This window comes from Melospiza melodia, chromosome 2 (assembly GCF_035770615.1).
Source record: "Melospiza melodia melodia isolate bMelMel2 chromosome 2, bMelMel2.pri, whole genome shotgun sequence".
In the NCBI taxonomy this organism is placed as follows: Eukaryota; Metazoa; Chordata; class Aves; order Passeriformes; family Passerellidae; genus Melospiza; species Melospiza melodia.
The window spans coordinates 80148611-80168839 of NC_086195.1; the positions used below are offsets into that span (position 1 = coordinate 80148611).

The 20229-nt window shown below is 36.5% G+C and overlaps 1 protein-coding gene across 1 annotated transcript in view; it reads left to right on the top strand.

Moving 5' to 3' along the window:
• Positions 1-484: 484 nt before the first annotated feature.
• IFT88 (intraflagellar transport 88) overlaps positions 485-20229 on the top strand; it is a 43585-nt gene continuing 23840 nt past the window's right edge. The window contains exons 1-18 of the mRNA XM_063149014.1: positions 485-779; positions 1286-1379; positions 2354-2416; positions 2541-2597; positions 3417-3470; positions 3830-3893; positions 3970-4039; positions 4874-4964; positions 6033-6137; positions 7207-7309; positions 7958-8072; positions 8171-8402; positions 9969-10039; positions 11458-11544; positions 14079-14178; positions 18431-18517; positions 19121-19307; positions 19899-20007. Of these exons, the coding sequence (XP_063005084.1) occupies positions 1290-1379; positions 2354-2416; positions 2541-2597; positions 3417-3470; positions 3830-3893; positions 3970-4039; positions 4874-4964; positions 6033-6137; positions 7207-7309; positions 7958-8072; positions 8171-8402; positions 9969-10039; positions 11458-11544; positions 14079-14178; positions 18431-18517; positions 19121-19307; positions 19899-20007 (1685 nt within the window). The 5' untranslated portion in view covers positions 485-779; positions 1286-1289. The remainder of the gene's footprint in view (positions 780-1285; positions 1380-2353; positions 2417-2540; positions 2598-3416; positions 3471-3829; positions 3894-3969; positions 4040-4873; positions 4965-6032; positions 6138-7206; positions 7310-7957; positions 8073-8170; positions 8403-9968; positions 10040-11457; positions 11545-14078; positions 14179-18430; positions 18518-19120; positions 19308-19898; positions 20008-20229) is intronic.

Here is a 20229-nt window from a genome sequence, read left to right on the forward strand (position 1 = left end):
GATTTGCCGTGGGCAAATCAACTGACACTTATCAGGGTTTCAAAATACCAAGAGAAAGTAGTAAAGGTGGCAGGGAGAATCATCTTTTTATAAGACAATTATTTTTTCAAATTTAGTTTCAGAGGCTATGGCATACAGGAAGCTTTAACAACTTCCTTTTTTATTTTTTTTTAATTGAGCCTTTTAGTTTTAAGAACACATTTCTCAGCTCATCGGAAGAAAATGTGACGTTTACTCGGCAGGAGGGGCCGCTCTCCGTTTCCCCGAGCGCCGAGGCCGAGCCCCCAGCCCGCCCCTCACGGCGGCAGCGCCCGCCCCTCACGGCGGCACCTCCCGCCCGGGCCCCCGGCTCCAGCAGCGCCCGGCCCCGCCCGCGGCTCGCCCCGCCCGGCCGCGGTGCATGCGGGGAGCGCCGCCGTGTCCCGGGCAACGCCGCCCGGCCCTGAGCGCCGAGCGGGCCGCGGGTGAGCCGAGGGCGGGTCCCGCCCGTGCCCTGAGCCGCCCCCGCTCCGGGGCTCATTGCCGGGCCCCCGCTGGAGGAACCCGCGCCGGGAGCGGCTCGGCCGCGGGACACCGCGCACGGCGGGGAACATCCTCTTCATCCTCCCGCTGCCGAGGAACCGTGCGCTGCGACCTGGCTGAGGCTTGCTTGCTGAAGGGCACGTACTTCATGTTATCGATGAAAGCAAACGTTGCCTTCTTCAGGTTTTTGTGAGAACAGGTAGCCAGGCAGAGTGAGACGCCTCAGTGTGTGCCCTCCGTGAGTGAAAAGCCACCAGGTGAAGGCACCGTGTTAGACAGGGAAATATTGGTGGAGAAAGACTTTGGAACCCGGGCTTCCTTAATGCTAGCTTTTAAAACCCGTTTTAATTGAAATGGCTTCATAACTGTAGCTATGTTGATACTAGAATGCGGAAGGGAAGCTTCAAAGCAAGATTAAATACCTTTCATTAGAATAACTACTATTATTTGGCCTATAAAGACAAACTTTATGAGTTGTCTCAAACGTGAGTTAGCTGCCAGTGCAAAGATACTATTCTAGAAGTAGTAATTCAATTAGTTATTATTATAATTTGGTTTTAATGATAAATACCTTTAAAACAATTTTCATAACTGATGTAAGTATAAACAAAAATATAAATCCATGAAAGGGTGCCATTTCATATTGTTTATAGGTGAGTCCTAGTTTTTATGACTAATGAAACTACTGCTGTTTATATTTTGCATTTTAAAATATTTATATAAAACCACCAAGATAACATTTGGCATGTTACATGTTTCACAGAAAAATGATGCAAAATGTGCATCCAGCTCCTGAGAATAATGAAGATGATCTCTATTCTGGCTACAATGATTATAACCCCATGTTTGACACAGAGGTAAAATATTTGCTGTTTCCCATCTTTCCCATACATAGGATTTTAACTTAGAATTTTAAGATAAGTATTTATGGGTACAATAATATACAAGTTTACAACTTCTTTGAAGTGAAATTTACTTTATTTAGCAAGAAACGTCTGAAGGTTTCAGGATCTTCTTGAATAGTTAATTCTTTGGTAGCTTTCTATTCCAAATAAGCACTTGTGCAGATCTCAACAGATCTAAGATGCTGTAATGTAAATGTAAAGCATTTTTGATGTATAAAATCATAATTATTTGTAGGCACATTCAGCCTGGTGTTTCCCAGGCTGTGTGCAGCAGCAGGTTTTCTGACCAAAGAGGCTCCTGAGTGGTCAGTAAGTCATTGGTTTCCTGATGTTCTGCTGCTGGAGGGGCTTGCAGTAAAAACTGGAATCCTGCAGGTCTCTGTGCAACTGGGTAGAGCATCTGGGATGTCTTAAATAGCCCTGCAGAGCACTTTTGGGTAACTGCTGGTTTGATGCAGTTGGGACACTCCAGTGATGTCATTTGGTCCAAACCCACTAGCAAGACTTGGCATCTTGTGTGAAATCCCAGTTCCCAGTTAATGGGAGTTGCTGCAGGACCTGAGGGACACGAGATGTTTTAATGTCTTGCATTGCAGTTGTTAATGTCAAAATTCAGAGAGAGTGTAAGTATTTGATAAGAACATTTGGATGGGAAAAGAAATTCATGTTATATTTTATGGCTTTAGCTCTCTTTCCTCTGTGTTTTTAGAAAATAATGAGTTTTTACACTTCTTAATCTAAATAACAAATAAGATCAACAAATAACTGTAATTTATTGTTAGTAAACCCTGTTGTTCAGTTATCTTCAAGTATTTTGTGAAGAATTTTTGATTTTTTACCAATCTGCTTTCAGTAGTCTGAAGGTTGTGGAATTATGAGCTGGGTGATGTCGTTTTAAAAGGGGTTAATGTTTTTATCTTTTCTAGGATTTAGAAAATGATGTAGCTCTTCAACAGACAGCAAGAACAAGTCATGGAAGAAGACCCCCTGTAAGTACCTTTTAAAACACTGAGCATTAATGTAGATCTTACTATGTAGAAACACTAGTAATTGACACATACAGGTTTTAATTGGTGGGGTTTTTTCGTTTGGTTCTTTTTTTTTCCCACCCAGGTGACAGCCAAAATTCCTGCTACATCAAGTCCAAGACCTCTAGCTACTGGATTTGGGGCAGGTTTTTGTTCTGTTGTATCCTTAATGAAAATGTCATTTACAAAATATAAATGTACCATTTAATTTCATGCACGAAATGAGCCCTTCTAAATTAAGAATTTCATTCCAATGAACTGCATCTGTTCATTGGTTTTAATTTACAATTTTGCACTTGGTCAAGGCATGGTTACTGGTTGTTTTTGTTTTCTCCTGAACCTGCAAATCTTCTGTGCTGCATAAGTCCAGAGTATTAATTGGGTTCACTTGCAGGGGGAACTGAATAGGTTGTTATTTGGGCTTGGGAAAGATTTTTGGAAGTTAAGGTGAAATCAAGTCTTGAAGAATATGGGCTCTGAAACATCTCTAGTTGCATCAGAAAAAATTGGTTGTGTTCTTAGATGTATTGATAAAATAAATCTGCATGAAAGTGTAACTTAAGAGATTAATACAGTGACAGATTATATCAGCTCTACATAGAACTTTACTGAAGTATTTTGTCTAAATTACTTGTTCAATTTCAAGGCAGCAATTTCAATCATTTAATAATGGAAAGTACGCTGCCTCAGATAATTTTCTACGTACTTCTTTTTAAAAGAGCTGATGGAAGTATCCAAATACATAAAAAACCTTTGTTGTGAATTTGTGCTAACTGAAGCATTCAACATATTTGTCTGGCAGGAACTGGCAGTATATTGTATATGAGTAACATAAATGGGAACTTTGCTATAAACTTATGTGAGAGTTAGCTCAATTTTAAAATTTAGTGTTGAGAAGACAATATGTAGGCCTCTTATGCTTTGTGAATGACAATTTCAAACCACTTACTTATTTTTGCAGTCAAAGGCAACTTTAACTTCATCTATGGGAAGACCCATGACAGGAACTATACAGGTAAAGCTTCCAATATTTACATTTTCTATTAATTTGGAACAATGAATTTTTCTGGTAAGTGTTAGATACTGGTATTTAGAAGTTCATTGAATTAATACATATTACTACACTTCTAATTTGTTCTTTTTTGAACATAGTACTGTCAGAAAGCATGAGGGTAGTGATGTGTGTTTTATTGAGCACAGATTTGGGAGCAATAATAGTGTAGTAGTTTCTAACACATACTGACATGCAACGAACAATTTGTCATTAAAGTAATATATATGGAATATATTAAAATTATGTATAAAATATGCAATTATGTCTGTATTGTCTACAACATAATTTTTACTCAGTTTAATATATCTTCTTTATTTGAGGATGGGATTTCTCGACCAATGACAGCAGTGCAAGCTGCAGGTTACACTAAAGCAGCTGTGAGAGGTATGGTTTGTAGAGATCACCAGCTGCCACCGGGAGATGTTACTTTACAGTTTTCAGTACTCTGTCAATTTTTCAGGTTCTTCATTTGATCCTCTTGGCCAAGCAAGAGGTCCTGCTTCACCTTTGGAAAAGAAAACTTCAGACAGGTTTGTTTGGTTCTGCATTACATTCTTTCAAAGCATTAACAGCAACAAAAAAACAGCCATGCATAGAGTTTAAAAACATCCAGGCAGTTACAAAAGCCTTGAGGGGCCAAACTCTGAACTTGGTGGAATAATGCCACAAACATTTGTGCATGTGATTGGCTGCCTTTCAGGAGCATCTGATTTCAGTGATCTCTGGTTCTGACTCGCTCAGAAGTTTGGGTGTAGCTGTTGCCACACAAATGAGCTGAAACTTGCAGGCTGGTGCCAATGTTGGGGACTTCACTCAGAAAATCCTTGAGTTTTCCAATACCAAAGTTCTGTTCCCCAAACAGCTATACAGGAATAGGGAATCCTATTGAAAATTTTGGGTATTTAGCAGTGGAAAAAGTCTAGAAGAGCCACAACTTTTTGTTATAATCTGCATTTGCAGATAACAAGCAGTGCTTTAAAATTATGTATGCAAATAAAGGTTCAGTTAATTGCTTTTAATGTGATATTTCATTTCATTAGTGTATGATATAAAAGCTCATCTGTTGTTTTCTAGTTACTTCTCCTGAACAAATTTGATTTTGAAATTTGCCTGTCTGTACTGTTCTTGTAAGTGGATTTATGTTTTCTTAGGTCTCTGTTCTCAAATTAAGGTATGAATGTGATACCTTTGGATATCTTCTCTAGGCATAGTTTCACACAATACTTTCTTTGATGAGAAAACCAGTTAGTTGTGAGAAATCATATGTCATTGTGTTGTTTTATTGAGAATATAATGTGTAAAAGCTTAATGTTTGCAGTTGCATTACTTTAATGTTAATCCTTTTATTGTTATTTTTATTTTAGTTTGGAGGAGAAGATGAGGCAGTTGGAAAAAAAAGTTAATGAACTGGTTGAAGAAAGCTGTGTTGCCAATAGCTGTGGAGACTTGAAATTGGTAGTTTTTCTGACTTTCACTTAATTTCTGCTGTAATTTGTATAGATAAATGTTTCAAAATTACTTGTGGTCAAATGTTTAAAATTATTAAAATTATTTTAGTTCTAAATTTATTATACTCTTCTAGTCTAGTGATACTTTGTGGGAAAAAAAGGTAGGAGCTCTATTTCTGGCATATATATTTGTTAAGATTTCAGTGTTGCAAAAATTCCCTTCTGCCTGTGTCCATTGACCTATTCAGATGGGTCTGATGGATTAGTTGTACTGGCACAGTTCTGGCCCAGGTTATCTAGCATTTGATGGTTCCTTTGAATGATCAAAGTTTGGCATGGATAAGGAACATTTCCAATGGACAGTTTGAATGTATTTGTTCTTTTATAGGGGATACTAGAGCATTGTTGTGCCGCTGAGTAGTGGCTAATTAACCAATCTATTTTGTTAGTTTTTCCTGAGCCTCTTGCATGTAGGCTCAAGAATGTATGCTCTTGATGTCAACATCATATGTTTCTTATGTAAATTGTTTCAGATGGCTCCAAGGGTCCCATAGGATGTTTGTTTCTGACAAGTCCAGCAGAATATCCATTTTCCTGCAAAAGTCATCAAAGTTGTGAACTATCTGTAAAATAGCCAAGTTTGATTTTCCTCCTATCATAAGGACTAGGAATCAAACTTGAAGTACTTCTTCCACCACTGGCTTCCAGATAGCCACCTTGAGTAGTAGCCATTATTTTCTTAATCATTGTACCCTTGTGGAGGCACACAGGACTGCTAATGGCACTTGCTACACCCAAAGTGTTCCTTGTACAAAGGATATTGACACCAATCTGCAGAGAATTATAATTGGGTCCATAATTACACAGCTAAGCAGAGTTAGATAACTGTATGTCTGCTTAGTGCTAATTAAAGCTTTTCAGTGAGTTATAGTGCTTTCTTCAGGCATTTGGTGCAGTCTGTAAGCCAAAGAAAATAGACATGAGTGTATTCTCTTCACACTTGTTTTGAATGTATTTTCATCACCCTGAGCCTGTAAGATTCAAGGCACAGTTAAATTCTAGTATGTTGTCTAAGGCTCTGGAGAAAGCAAAAGAAGCTGGAAGACAGGAAAGGGAATTGTTGAGACAACGTGAACAAATCGCTCCTCCAGAAAGTATCAACTTAGACCTCACTTACACAGTAAGTGGTTAGAAACCTTCAGTGGCTGAAATGTTGCTAAAAAAAGCCACCTGAAGGTAAATGTCAGTGTTTCTTGAAGTGTATGTGTGTCTGTGTTGTAATGCTCCTGGCAGTGTACAGAGGGGATCCATTCATGTCATCGAGCCCATTCCCATGCAATCTCAAATGTCAGAGAAACCATGGAGTCTACGTTAAATAGAGAAGAATTTCCATGAATATGTATTTCATTTATTTAGTCACGTGTAAAACCTGCATATCAAAATACAGCAGATGCAGACCCTGTATTTCAGGAATAAATAGCCTAGAGAGTCTAATATGCCAAGAGGAGAAAACAAAACAGGAGAGATAAGATGCTGCCTTTAAATTGAACCGGAAAGTGACCGAGGATATGTTACATTAAATAGAATGTGTTTCATTTCTGAATCTTAGGGCAGGTATCTAGATTTACACTCTGGTGTTCAAATAATAAACTCTTTTTTCTAAAAAAATAAAACATGCAACATTCATAAAAATGCTTGGAAGATATTTAAATTCATGCTCCAAGTAATGCTGTAGAGACAATTATTAACAATTAATATATTGAATTAGGCAGACCTGGTAATTTATTTTACAATGAAGGTCAGAGTAAAGCTGTGGAAAAAATGCAGAGCTATTTTACCTGACACCAACAGAACTTCTGTTGTGAAACAGCTGTTTGGAAAAATTCTCCCCTTCTAAACTGAGTGACCACGGGCATTAGGACCATTTTCCAGATGTTGGGAGTCATAAATTACACACAGCTTCTGAGAATTATCTTGTGTGAATTTTTATTAATAGCCTTGCATTATAATACTGTGTTTACTTAGGTCTAAGGCCCATGTGGCATAACTTTGAATGCTAGTAATTTATGTACAAAAATAAAAGAATTCTCTGTAATAAGTAGCTTTTAAATTTGTTTCCTTTGTTCTTGCAAATTGATATAGAGGAACATATTAAACTTCCCATATTAAAGATGGGAAGTTTACAAGTGGTAAAGACAGTAGTTGCAAGGTAAAATTAACTTGAAATCTGTAAATCCAATTTTTTATAGGTTCTCCTCAATCTGGCCAGTCAGTATGTGGCTAATGAAATGTATGCTGAAGCTCTGACTACTTACCAAGTTATAGTGAAGAATAAGATGTTCAGCAATGGAGGTAGGTTGTATCCCAAAGTGAATTAAAACTGGCAGTCAGGAATTCAGAGTGAGGACTGCATCTGCATGGTGCTGATACTCAGAGAGCTCAGTCCTCATGTCTGCCACTCAGAGTGGATGACAGATATTCATAATCTCTGACTTGGAGAGCAAAACCACATTACATTATACTGGTTCAGGAAGTCTTTTCTTTCAACAGACTAAGCTAAACATAAAGATAAATACATCATTTTCTCATGTCACACATGCTATATGGCCTTCTCTATTACTGTTTTTTTCTCTTTTGACTTGGCCTTTCCCTTCTGAAAGCTTCTTTTAGTATTTTGCATATCTCTGAGACTCCTACAGTCGTTTTTTCAGAGATGCTTATTTGCAGTTTCTTCCTGGAGTGCACTATTAAATAATCTCCACTTCATCCCTCAATTCAAAACCAGAATATACCTTACATAGTTCTATTCTAGGTTTCATCACTACTTCATCTTCTCTCTCATTTTCTCTTGAGTTAAACTCAAAGAAGGCAGTTCTGTGCAGTGCAGCTTTAAAGGGACATTGCTATCCTATAATGAAGACAGATTTATTAAGGTGGTGTTCTACTCTGTCACTTTGAAACGCTTTTAAAATGTTGTAACTCATTGACTCCTTTTGATAGGTATACTGAAGGTAAATATGGGAAATATTTACTTGAAACAACGGAACTATTCCAAAGCTATCAAATTCTACCGTATGGCTCTAGACCAGATTACTAGTTCCCACAAACAGATGAGGTGAGTTTCTTCTAGGAGGCATGCTTATGAAGTACAAGTTTTGAATACAGTATGATTTAGTAGTTAAACATATAACCTAAACCTGATTTCTTACTTAGGATAAAAATAATGGAAAATATTGGAGTTGCATTTATTAAAACTGGCCAATACGTTGATGCCATTTCTTCATTTGAAGAAATAATGAACATATCCCCAAATCTGAAGGCAGGCTTCAACCTGATCCTATGTTACTTTGCTATTGGAAATGGTGAGCAAATGAAGAAAGCCTTCAAAAACCTCATCGAAGTTCCCTTGGAAGTAGATTATGAAGACAAATACATTTCTTTAAATGTAAGTTTGAAAAAATTATACTGTGTCTTTCTATAGTAAATTAGGAGAAAGAAGGAGACATACAGAATGCTTGGACTGTACTGAATATGGAAATTGATGTGTATTTAAGTATTTGAAATAACTTTTTTACCACCATGATTTAGTGTGGCAGTAGTGCTCACATGTGTAAAATGATGAGAGAATATTTTAATCTATATTTCCTCAAAAGAGATGATGTACATAAAACCCAAACCACAAGATTGTCTTCGTAATGAATTTGTTGAAATTCATTTGGGCTTACATAGCTCACTAACTGCTTTACCATCTTCATTTATATAAAATTTTAATAAAATATTTATAAGGTAAAATAAAGGAGCTAAATAATAAGTGGGTTAATGCAAGTTTTCCTCAAGTGAGTGTTAATAAAACTTGTAATATTGTAGTGTTATTTTACAGAAGAAAACTATAGTGACATTTACAGATGTTTATTTTAGTTTATTAGACTTTGCTGGAAACTGGACTTCCTTTGACTTTCCATGATGCTGAAGAGAGGAAAAAATAGATTAATAGTTAATAGGTTTTGGGTCACTCTTAGAAAAATTCCTCTATTGAAATGTCAAAGCTTTTATCTTCTAGCAGTCTTTTCTTCAGTGTTGCAAATCTTTCAGTCCTAAATATCAAATAAATAACTAATCTTCAAACTGTCTGCAGCTTAAGAGTAGCTGTTGTTTCCTATTGTCATAGCATAAGGAAATAAGATTTAACATACAAAGCATACAGATGTATTTATTGATATATATGTATATATTTTAATACATTTTATATAATTTCTTATATTAGAAATTATATAAGAGTAAGGATCATTTAGCCTTTGAATTAATTTAGGACAATGTAAGATCATTCATTGAAAGAAAGCCTTGAGACTGCAGAATTTATTTCTAAGGGTAGGCAAGCTATGGTTTTAACAGACATTACACATTCTCTATTTTTTAAATAAAGAGGTCAGAGAAAAGATCACAGTTTCCTTCTGGTCTTTATTTTGCATATATCTATTATCTGTCCCAAATAAACAAGGAAGGGGTGGATACCTAACATACATAATTTCTTAACATACATATTTCTTAACATAACATGCATAATTTCTTTTAGAGCTAACAGATGTGTGATAGAAACCATAAGATGATCTTACAAGTTATTGTAACAAGGAGGTAGCACAAGTCCTCATCTGCTGAATACCACAGCAGTTCAGCAAATGCTTATTTTTAAGTGTGAGAATATTGTCAGTGTGATCTGCAGCCTTTCTGGTCTCATACACATGACATGAACTACATCTGTTAACAGCCTTAATGTGAGCTGTGACAACACACATAAGCAGAACAACAGTATTGAAGTAGTTGTAATGCCAAATTTCAGAGTATACAGTTAGAAAACTACTTTGAACTGAAGCTAGCTTTTGCAAATGTAGAAAGTAAGTGACATTATATACTATTTATTTTACATCAATTTGTGTTTGCAGTCATATTGTCTATAAAATAAGTAAAATGTTTGTATGCTGGTATAATTTGCATTTGTTTTGTCCCCTTCCAGGATGATCTACATACAAATCTACTGATTGAAGCCATTAAAAATGACAGTTTAAGTCAAATAGAACGTGAGAGGTAATGGTGGACTCTGTTCTTTCTTGACTTTGGTGCCATGAATTTTAGCTCCAAGGAGGATTATCTGTCTTGTCACCTGTCCACAGCTCTTGTTACAAAAGTGTTCTCCCAGTTCTTAGGAAAGAACATGCTCAGAAAAAACAGTTGGATCACTCAGTTCAGTCTACTGCCCTAAAGCAGAGTATCTACCCCAAATGTTACAGGGTGTGGGATCTCAGCACCTCAGGATGAGGGTGCAGAGCGACCAAGACCACCCTTGGGGGGCTCGGGAGTCCTGGAATGTTGCCAGAAGTGTCTGGTGACAGGACTTTGATCCTACACAGGAGATGACACCTGTATGAGGACTGGGAGGATTTCACTGGGGTGAATGGTGAAGGGATAAGTTAGTTAGAGTATAATACACAGGGTTTAGGATTTCTGTACAGGGGGGTCTAGAGAAGTAAGATGGAGGAATTGGGGCGTGTCCTGTCCTTCTTCTTCTTCTTCTTGGCCTCCATCTTCTGTGGTGATGGTGGCACTTTGGGATTGGTCTTTACTAGAAGTGCACCGGTTAATAAGAGTAGAAAGTATTGGAGAAAAATCATAAATATTGTACACGTAACTTCGAGTATAAAGATAGGTGACCGCCCAGGAGGCTGGGGAGTGTGCCCATGGCTGACTGCTGTGCAGACCTCTGTCGGGCTGAAAGAAAATCTTTTAGATAAACAATTAATAAACACTGAGACCGAAACAAGATCAGAAGTCTCTCCTCGTCCTTTGAAGCGCCGGGCTGTCCAAGGCCACCCTGGGCCTTTCCAAGTCTTTGAAACAGCCGAGAAACCGAGCAAGTGGCATCCCTGAGCTATCTCCGGACATAAATCAGCCGGGAAGAGAAACCGACAACCAGCAAACATAAATCAACCATAAAACAGAAGAGAAAAAGAGAAAAATGAAACTCCGACAACAGGGTACACTGCTTAAAACTTGCAGTGTTTGAGATTTTTAAAAAATACAACTAGTGTGCAGTGAAAGGAAAACAGAAAAAACTAAGAGCTTAATCACAATGCAAGGGAATAGTGGTAACAGGGAACTGGTTACATTGAGATTTGTACTGAGTGCAGGAGAAAGCCAGAACACATTGTGATTCGGGTTTTTTTATATACTTGTTTTTGAAATGGTGACAGAATTGTATGCAGATATAGAATGGTTTGGGTTGGGAGGGGCTTTAGAGATGATCTGGTTCCAGCCCCCTGCCATGGGCAGGGACACTTTCCACAAGATGAAGTTGCTCAGAGCCCCATCCAACCTGACCTTGAACACTTCCAGGAATGGGACATCCACAGCTTCTCTGGGCAGCCTGTTCCAGTGTGTCACCACCCTGACAGTGAAGAATTTATTTCATATTTTGTGTTGTGTTTTTGTGTTTTTTTTTCCTTTAGGAAATCCTTGGCAGAGGAATACATCATGACAGCTGCTAAACTCATTGCACCGGCAATCGAGACATCTTTTGCAGTAGGCTATGACTGGTAAGAGTCAAGTGGGGCTTCTGTTTGTCTAAGCTGTGTTAACTCTTGTACTGGTTATGAAACCAGTTCAGAGGTGGAAGCAGCCTGGGAAACACAGTTCTCTGTGCATCTCAAACAGCAACCAGGCTATTTTCAGTTTGCCTCCTAACACAACAAAGCATTAGAGTGTGTTCTGTCTTAAAAAGTAATTTATCATCAAATGTCATCTCTTAATTACACATTTTGTGGTGTTCTGAAGTCACACAAAAAGTTCCAATTCAAAATTGAAAAGCTTTTAAAAGTCTCAGCAGACAAATGGTATAAGGAAGGCAGTGATTGCTAGCCTTTAAGGTTGGGGATGGCATAATGAAGACTTGGAGTGCTTAAGAATTTTGATTGCTTCATGGAGTTGTTATATAAAATACTGGAATCTAAATTTTAAGAAAGATTTGTTTGAATTTCATTTATGAACTTAATGTTTATGAATATAAACTTAATCTACCATTTCTTAAAACACTTACGAAAGTGTACACAGTGATAGGCTCCTGACACAGTTCATCATTTGGACTTTATTTTTCAATGTACAGCTTAGCTTTTGCTTTCTGTGATATTTTCTACAGCAGAATACTCTTTTCTTTAAAACAAATTCAATTAGACACACTTCCTATGACAGTATAAAAATTAATAGCGTAAGTTTTCCAAAATTTATTTTTAGTTTTGTATTATAAGGGCTTACTTTGATATTTTTTTAATAGCATTGGAAAAGAATATGTATGCAAATGAATGTTTTGTATTGCAGGCACAATATTATAAACATATATTATTAGTATATGGGTAATGAATAATGTTTGATGGCAAAAGAAGACTGTCCTTTACCTGGGGATTATGGCCCGTTAGAATTATTCTCAAATTTTGCAGGTCCTATAATTATAATTCACTAGGAAAGCTATTTATACTAACAGGAAACAATCTCTCACACAGACATGTATTGTCTACTTGAGTCCACAAGGTGGTGTTTGATGGTTTAATAATAATTATAATCTTATAATTTCCTACTTCTGCCATCTGAATTATCAGGATTCAAATAATACGCCTTGTGAAAAAATAGGTTATTGCTTTCTAATTTGTTAGCATTAGCAAGTCAGATTTGTTTGCTCTGTGTCTTGTATTTTCTTCAGAAAAACCAGAAAAGGTTGTCAGATACTCAGTTTTCTTAGTGCTATCCACAGAATACTTGTCATGGAGTAACACATTCTCAGATGTGTTCTGGCTAATTGAACAGCTTTTGCTGAGATTTGTGGGATATTTTTTTGTGTATCAGGACAGATTTACTCTTTGTTGTTTTAAACTGAGGTATTCAAGCCCAAAGAAGAAGTTTAACTGGCAGCTTGAGCTTAGTTTTTCTGATTATAAATTTTATTATGGGTCTTCTGGGTATTAAGTGTACTTTCAATCAAATTAATTTTATTTAGAGAAATAAAGTGGGGACAAATACTCTTCGGAGTTCATAACTTCTTACTTAAAATGTGACATATTATTGGGACTATTCTGTCATATTTCATAAAGAACAGTTGGATGGTTAGATCACATTGCATTTTATGGTTAAAAGATGTTACAACTGACAGGTGAAAATGCTTTTTTGATGTTGCAAAGACATCTGTAATAAAAGAAGAAATTACCAATTTTTATTACAGCTTTTTCTCTAACTTAAAAGGCTTTTGTCTAAAGACTGTCCATGTGCCAAACCAATTAAAACAGCAGGCAGTTTGTTGAATTAAACTTCTGTTGGCAAAATAGCCAGTTATTAAAAGGAAAGAGGTGGCTTTCCACCAGTTAAAAATATAGTGGAAGCTGTTAAGGAAGCATCCCACAAGTTGTTCATTTATTGTGCCTATTTTCCAAATGTTTGAGAGAACAGGATATGCATACAATAAATAAAGGTCTTACTTAAATGATCAGGCAGCTGAAAGCAGATCACACCAAACCATGGAAGGTGGTGGCTGTGAGTGAACATCCAAACTGTCTGCTGCCTTCTGCTCTGCACTCTTTTTGCAGAAAACCCTAAGCCACAACTTACTGGGGAATGGCCAGAAAGAGACTTATTATTATGACTTGATTAGTGTTATGATGTAGCTCAGGGACACAGTCTGCAGTCTCTGGCTTTGTTCACTAGTATTTTTATAGGTTAGGTAATATATGCATCAGGAGATGAAATTTGAAAAACCACCTTATAGAATGTAGCCAAAGAAAATGGTTTGAAAAATAATTTTTTGTCAGGTTTTGACATCAAATATTGCTCAGTGATAGAAAATAAAGTGATATTTAGACAGCTGACTCAAAAGAGACAAGAGTTAGCAGAGATACTGTAATTAGGGTAGGTTATAGGACTGGAATATTCTTACAGGTATTTTTAATCAGAGTGCTCTTTGCCACTGTGAAGAAAGATTACCTAAGAAAACTCACTTTGGAAAGCAAATTATCTGAAAAAAAATGTAACTTGGAGGCATTTGCATAGATGCATTTTGTTTATCTTCATGGCTTGCTTTCTGTTGCAGGTGTGTTGATGCAGTGAAAGCTTCCCACTATGTGGAATTGGCCAATGATTTGGAAATAAATAAAGCCACTACTTACTTGAGGCAACAGAATTTTAACCAGGTATAGTAACTTCTCACATTAGTACTTTTCAATACTGTATTTGCCCTTTAGTACTTTTCAATACTGTATGTACCTTTGTTAGCCACAGGGGTTTTTTTGGCAAGAGAAAGTGTGATTTATGCAAATAATAATTATTTTGATGCTGATCAGTAAAATAACTTTATAAAAACACTGGCAAGAGACAAATTTCATCTAAATGAAATTTCTGCTATGGAAGTTAGAGTGGATAAAGTGCATTTCAAAATCAAAACACCCAAGTGTAGTTTTCTTCACTGGGTGTCCCAGCTGTCGTTGCAGTTAATGGAACTCAGGTCAGTACAGTCAACAGAGCCTAGAAAGCCTTTGCTAATCAGCCTGGGGGTATTTTCATTAATATGGGCTGAATCTTTCTCTCAATTAGGTTGGCTATAGTACCAGAATACATGCAGCTGCACCTGCTTTGTATAGTTACTGTTTATGCTCTGGTATTCTTGCAGCTCCCCACGTACTACAGCATTCTCTAAAATACTATAAATTGTCCTTATACTTTAGTTGGCTCTTCTGTCATTCCATTACATACAAGGCTTGGTTTGGAATAGGAGTAGTTAGAAAAAACTTCATCTGAACAAAAACAAACTCAAATATCTGAAAGGATTTGACAGGTTTTCTTTTAAAATGCACTGGCTGGTACATTTAGTGATAGGAATGCTTCATAAATAAGAAGGAATAGAGCAATCCCCAGCTGTGCATGAGTGGCAAGAATTACAGTAGACCATACACAGCAAAATTAGAACTGAAGCTGTGGATACCTGTTATCCCCTAAGGTCATTCATATTCCCACATCTTGGAGGGATGCACACAGGGTCACATGCTTAACTTCAGCCTGCTTTTACTTCTCATATTTAAGCTTTTCTGGTTTCCTGAGCAGCTCTTGCTCTCCCTGTCTGCCTTGTCCTCTTCTCCTTCCCTGCATATAAGCAAGAGAGTTATCCTGTGTTATCCTGCATGTCTGACTATTGTGGTTTAACCCCAGCTGACAACTAAGCCCCACACAGTCACTCACTCACTCCCTGCCCTGCTGGAATGGGGAATAGAATCAGAAGAGTAAAGGGGAGAAAACTCATGGGCTAAGATAAAGACAGTGTGATAGGTAAAGCAAAAGCTGTGCACACAAGCAGAACCAAGGAATTCATTCAGCATGGGCAGGCAGGCGTGTGCAGCCATCCCCAGGAGAGCAGCGCTCCACCATGCATAATGGTGACCTGGGGAGACAAGCAGCATTGCTTAAATATCCCCTCTTCCTCCTTCTTCTCCCACCTTTATATGACACCTCCACTCAGCTGGGGCCAACTGTTGTGGCTGTGTTCTGTCCCAATTCCTTGTGCACCCCCAGTCCACTCACTGGTGGAGTGGGGTGAGGGGCAGAAAAGGCCTTGGCTTCGTGTGAGCCCTGCTTAGTTAAACCTGTGTTATCAACAGTTTCCAGCATAAACCCAAAACAGAGTCCCATACAAGTTTTTATTGAAAGAATTAACTATACCAGCCAAAACCAGCACATTTGAAACCTTTTCTGAGATCAGGAAGCAGTTTGAGATTTTGCAAAGATTTGGGAAAATCTGGTAGCTTTACTGATGATACCTTTTGAAAGGTGAGAATGTTACAGATAGGTAAAAACTCTTATGATCTCAAGAATCTATTGTTTCAATGGTAATTTTTTGTGATTTCCAGTTAGTGTTCAGTATAGGTTCAAAAAACTAAAATCAGTTCTCAGAGATAAAATGAGGTACAGAGATTGTTGGTGTTTTGTGGAGTACTTCAGTGGAGGGAGAGGGAAGTCTGTTGGAAGTTAGGAGTAAGGGGAGAAGAACCTTTTTACTTGGGTTATGTGACAGAAGACCTTTAACCTGCACTGGAACCACTGAACAGTAGAGTGGGGCTGCAAAATGGTGATGGCAGAGCATCTTTATATTTGTTTTGTTCTAATAAAACTGCAGCTGACATTTACATTCATCCTGCCTGTCTGTTGTTCATATACTTCCTAACTCACCAACTGCTCAACACACATTTGGCTGAATAACAAGAATGGAAACTTTTTGAAATACTCAGTTCCAAGGCTGAAATTTTATTGCATCTTTTTTTTTAAACAAACAAAACTGAAATAGATTTCTCCTGTTACAACAATGGGCTGTATGGGTTCATCATAATGATTATATTATTTTAAAACAGTCCTTGCAATTAAAATATAAAATAAAATTCAAAGTCATATTACCACATTATGTTTAGTTGTGTGTATAAAATACTTTGATTTTTTTAATATCAAAGAAAAACTTTGAAAATTAAATAAAAAATAAAATTCTGCATGTTAACGATGCATCTTCATACCATCTCTGGCATAACATCTCTGCTGGAGTCAGACAAACTGCTTTGAAGTTTAACTTCTATAACCAAATAATTTAGATACACTGGAAGCAACTCACAAAGAATGGTTTGGATAGTCTGTGTTTTGACTGTTGAACCTAAGTAATTGTTATTGTTGGGATTTAAAAGTTAGAATTTCTTTAGAAATCTTTAAATGTAACTGATGATGCAGTGCTACCTTACAAGGACATAAGGAATATTGCCTATGGATTTTCATCCTCATAATTGGGGGCTCATCCTAGGACTCATAATTGCTGAAACGGTTCAAGAGACCCACAACATAATTTACCAGTAAATAAATTGAGTTCAGAATTGTGTCAACTTTTTGTTATACATGAGAAAGGCATTTCTGTCAGATCTTTATCATCCAAGGTGCCATTTAGCAGTACAAGCAAAGGTAAATAAATGAGATACAATGAGAAATGGATTTTCAGAAAGTAACTTTGAACTGTAAAGCTCTAAATGATCCAAAAGTTAATTCCATGAAGAAGCAAATTTTTGCTTAAGAGTACCTCAGATATAGTAGTGTTACATCTGGAAATATTTGGGATTATTCCCTTCTTAGAGAAAATCATAAATATATATATAAAAAGTTTAAAAGTATAGTTACAAGTCTTACATTTCTGAGACCACAAAATCTAGAGCCTAACTTTTGTAATGCTCTTCTTGATTGAAATTGGTGTTTTTTAAAAGAATTTTCTATTAGAAGAATATCAAGATCATTAATAGTTCATAGTTCTTGGGTAAGATGTACTTGACTGAATGTATGAACTACATTTAGCTGTATATATTTTGTCATTTTGCACATCATTAATACAGTTACAGTTTTTGTGTAGAGTAACTGTGAAAACTGTGTATGACAGACAATTAAAACTTCTCTTTATATTTGTTTTGGCATTTGACATACAGTATCATGCCTTTGCTTTGATATGTAAACAGCAGCTTAAAGATTTCAGGCAAAGGAGGAAGGAAACTTTTGACTTGCTAATGTTGGTGGTTAAATTGTGGTTGCCACATCTGTGTTGTAATAGATGATGGAACTGGGCTCACTGTGATATTCTAACAGCTTATGTTGTTAATATAAATATTTAGCATAAGGGAGATAGGTTTATTTAGTAATTTAGTCTGCAGTTACAAATGTATTCCATAGTCAGTGAAAAGGAAAAGCTGCCTTTTATATCAGAGGGATTTTTGTAGTTTATTTGCTATAAATATGCTCCTTTTTTGTCTATAAACATGTTTATTTTGAAGTTTATGAAATTTAGTTTTCATGTTCAAGTTAAAAAAAATCTTCTAGCCTCAAGTTTCACATTTGAGTACTTCCTAAATTTAGACAGTTGTCATCTTCTTATTACACAAAACAAAGGCACATTGAAATCCAGTCCTACCCTATGGTGTGTATTTTTTTATATAGTGTGTTCTTTTTTGGATTTTTGATAAAGGTTTTATGTCAATTCTTTGGTTTTCACTTAAAGAACTAGAAAAATAGGCATGAGAATTTTCATTAGATGACTAGATTAAAAGCAAATCATCTAACACTGCATTTTGTACATACAGAATTGTCAGATATCTGTAGTTCACAGTAGCCTTATCTAATCTAAATTTTGGATAGGTAATAAATAGCCAATATTATTGAAATATTGTGATGAAAATTAATATTGTGTAAATATAGATACAATTTTGTGTGTACATGCTCAGAAGTGTGTGTTACAAACTCTAGTAATTATCATGTATGTGAGCATATGAGTTGATAATTTCAGCTGTTTGTTACTGTGAAGTTTGTCAATGCTTTCTGAAAGGATTTTGGAATAAGTTCACTTCAGTGTGAAATAAGTTGTTTCCAAATTATTTCTAGGCACTGGAGACTTTGAAAATGTTTGAAAAAAAGGATAGCAGAGTAAAGAGTGCAGCTGCAACAAACCTTTCATTCCTTTATTATTTGGTAAGTGTTTGCTTCAACAAAACCAGTTAAGAACTGTGGTTTATGTAGCAGGCTCTGTATTTTTGTAGCAATTTCTGTGTCTGCCTAAATAATCTCTGCAAACAAGAAGAAACTGCACCTTAGAGTAGTTATTCTGGAACACCATTGGGAATTTGGATCAGATCCCTTTGGATACTGTTGATGGGAAGCAGAGTGAGATTGAGCCCCAGGCCACAGGAACATGCTTGCAGTTGGATTTGTGCAGAAGCTCGGTGGCTGGATTTAAAACATTGGCCCTGGGAACCCCAGCTGAACTTCAGAAACATGTAAAATAGGTAGCTTAGGCAGGTCTGTTTGTGTATGAAGTTTGTAGGGCATGGATGTTTTAAATTTATTTTTTAGTAAATGCTACGTTATTGCAACAGGGAAAGGTTGCTGACTGAATGGGACAGAGTGGCAACTTGAAAAAGATGATCTACCTTATGCAAATAAATAAGAACTATTTTAGGATGGAGTAATGGGGTTGTTTTCCATCCTCAATCCCCTGAAATTCCTGGAAGAAGCCACAGCTGTAAGAAAGTTACTTGACAAGTGACTAATACAATGTTTGTTTTGTTCATGTAGGGGAATGAATTGGAACAAGCAACTAACTATGCAGATTTAGCAGTAAATTCTGATAGGTACAATCCATCAGCTCTAACTAACAAAGGAAATACTGTTTTTGCAAATGGAGACTGTGAAAAAGCAGCTGAATTTTATAAGGAAGCTCTCAGGAATGATTCCTTATGCACTGAAGCACTTTACAATCTTGGTAAGTCACAGGTGCTATTGTGATTTAGCTTTTGACTGAAGGTAACACTAGTGTTTCTGAGAATCTGTCTTTGAAAGTTTTCTTGTAGAAATATGTGTGAATTATTATTATTTTATCAAGTTATTTATGTTATGGCAAGGTATTAAATTTTACTACCTGTCTGTTCTGCAAAAAAAAAAATCCCAGTGTTAACAACATAATTAGTAATTGCAGATGAATAAGTTACTTTGAAGATTAAGAAATTCATACTACCCACTAAAGGGATACCAGTTTCAGCATTATCAAGCCATCAGTCACTCTCCTCTAAAAGCCTTGCGTTTTCCTCATTCATCTTGCTCAAAAAATGAGATTATATAAGTTCTTGGTCTTTGATTGGGTTCATGTTCCTTGTGTTTATCAGTTTGGTAGGTCATGCTGGCTGATAACAGTTCTGTGCATGGCTCTCACAAATAGAGAGTCCTTTAAAGTCAAGGCAGGTACACTGCCTCCAAGTACTGAGTTCCTCTTTTGCTTTTCTTGGTTTTCCTTTCAGTTAATATATTGATGTAATCTGTTTCTCATTATATTAATACTGTAACCTTTATTTTTTAGGTTTAGCTTACAAGAAGTTAAACAGGATAGATGAAGCTTTGGATTGTTTTCTGAAACTCCATGCAATCCTTCCAAATAGTGCCCAAGTCCTTTACCAGCTAGCAAACATGTATCTTTTTCTGAGTTATTATAAGGAATAGTGGTTTTGGTAAACTCATTTAATCTGAAATACGTGTTTCAGTCATGTCAAGGCAATTTAGAAATTTACTATGGTGTCCATTATAGTAAGAATGATTTATTATCTGATGTTTGTGAGAAAAATGTGACCAGAACTTAATCCTTATTGAATATTTCCAGTGAAGCAAGTGAAGAACATTAAGACTGCTCACAT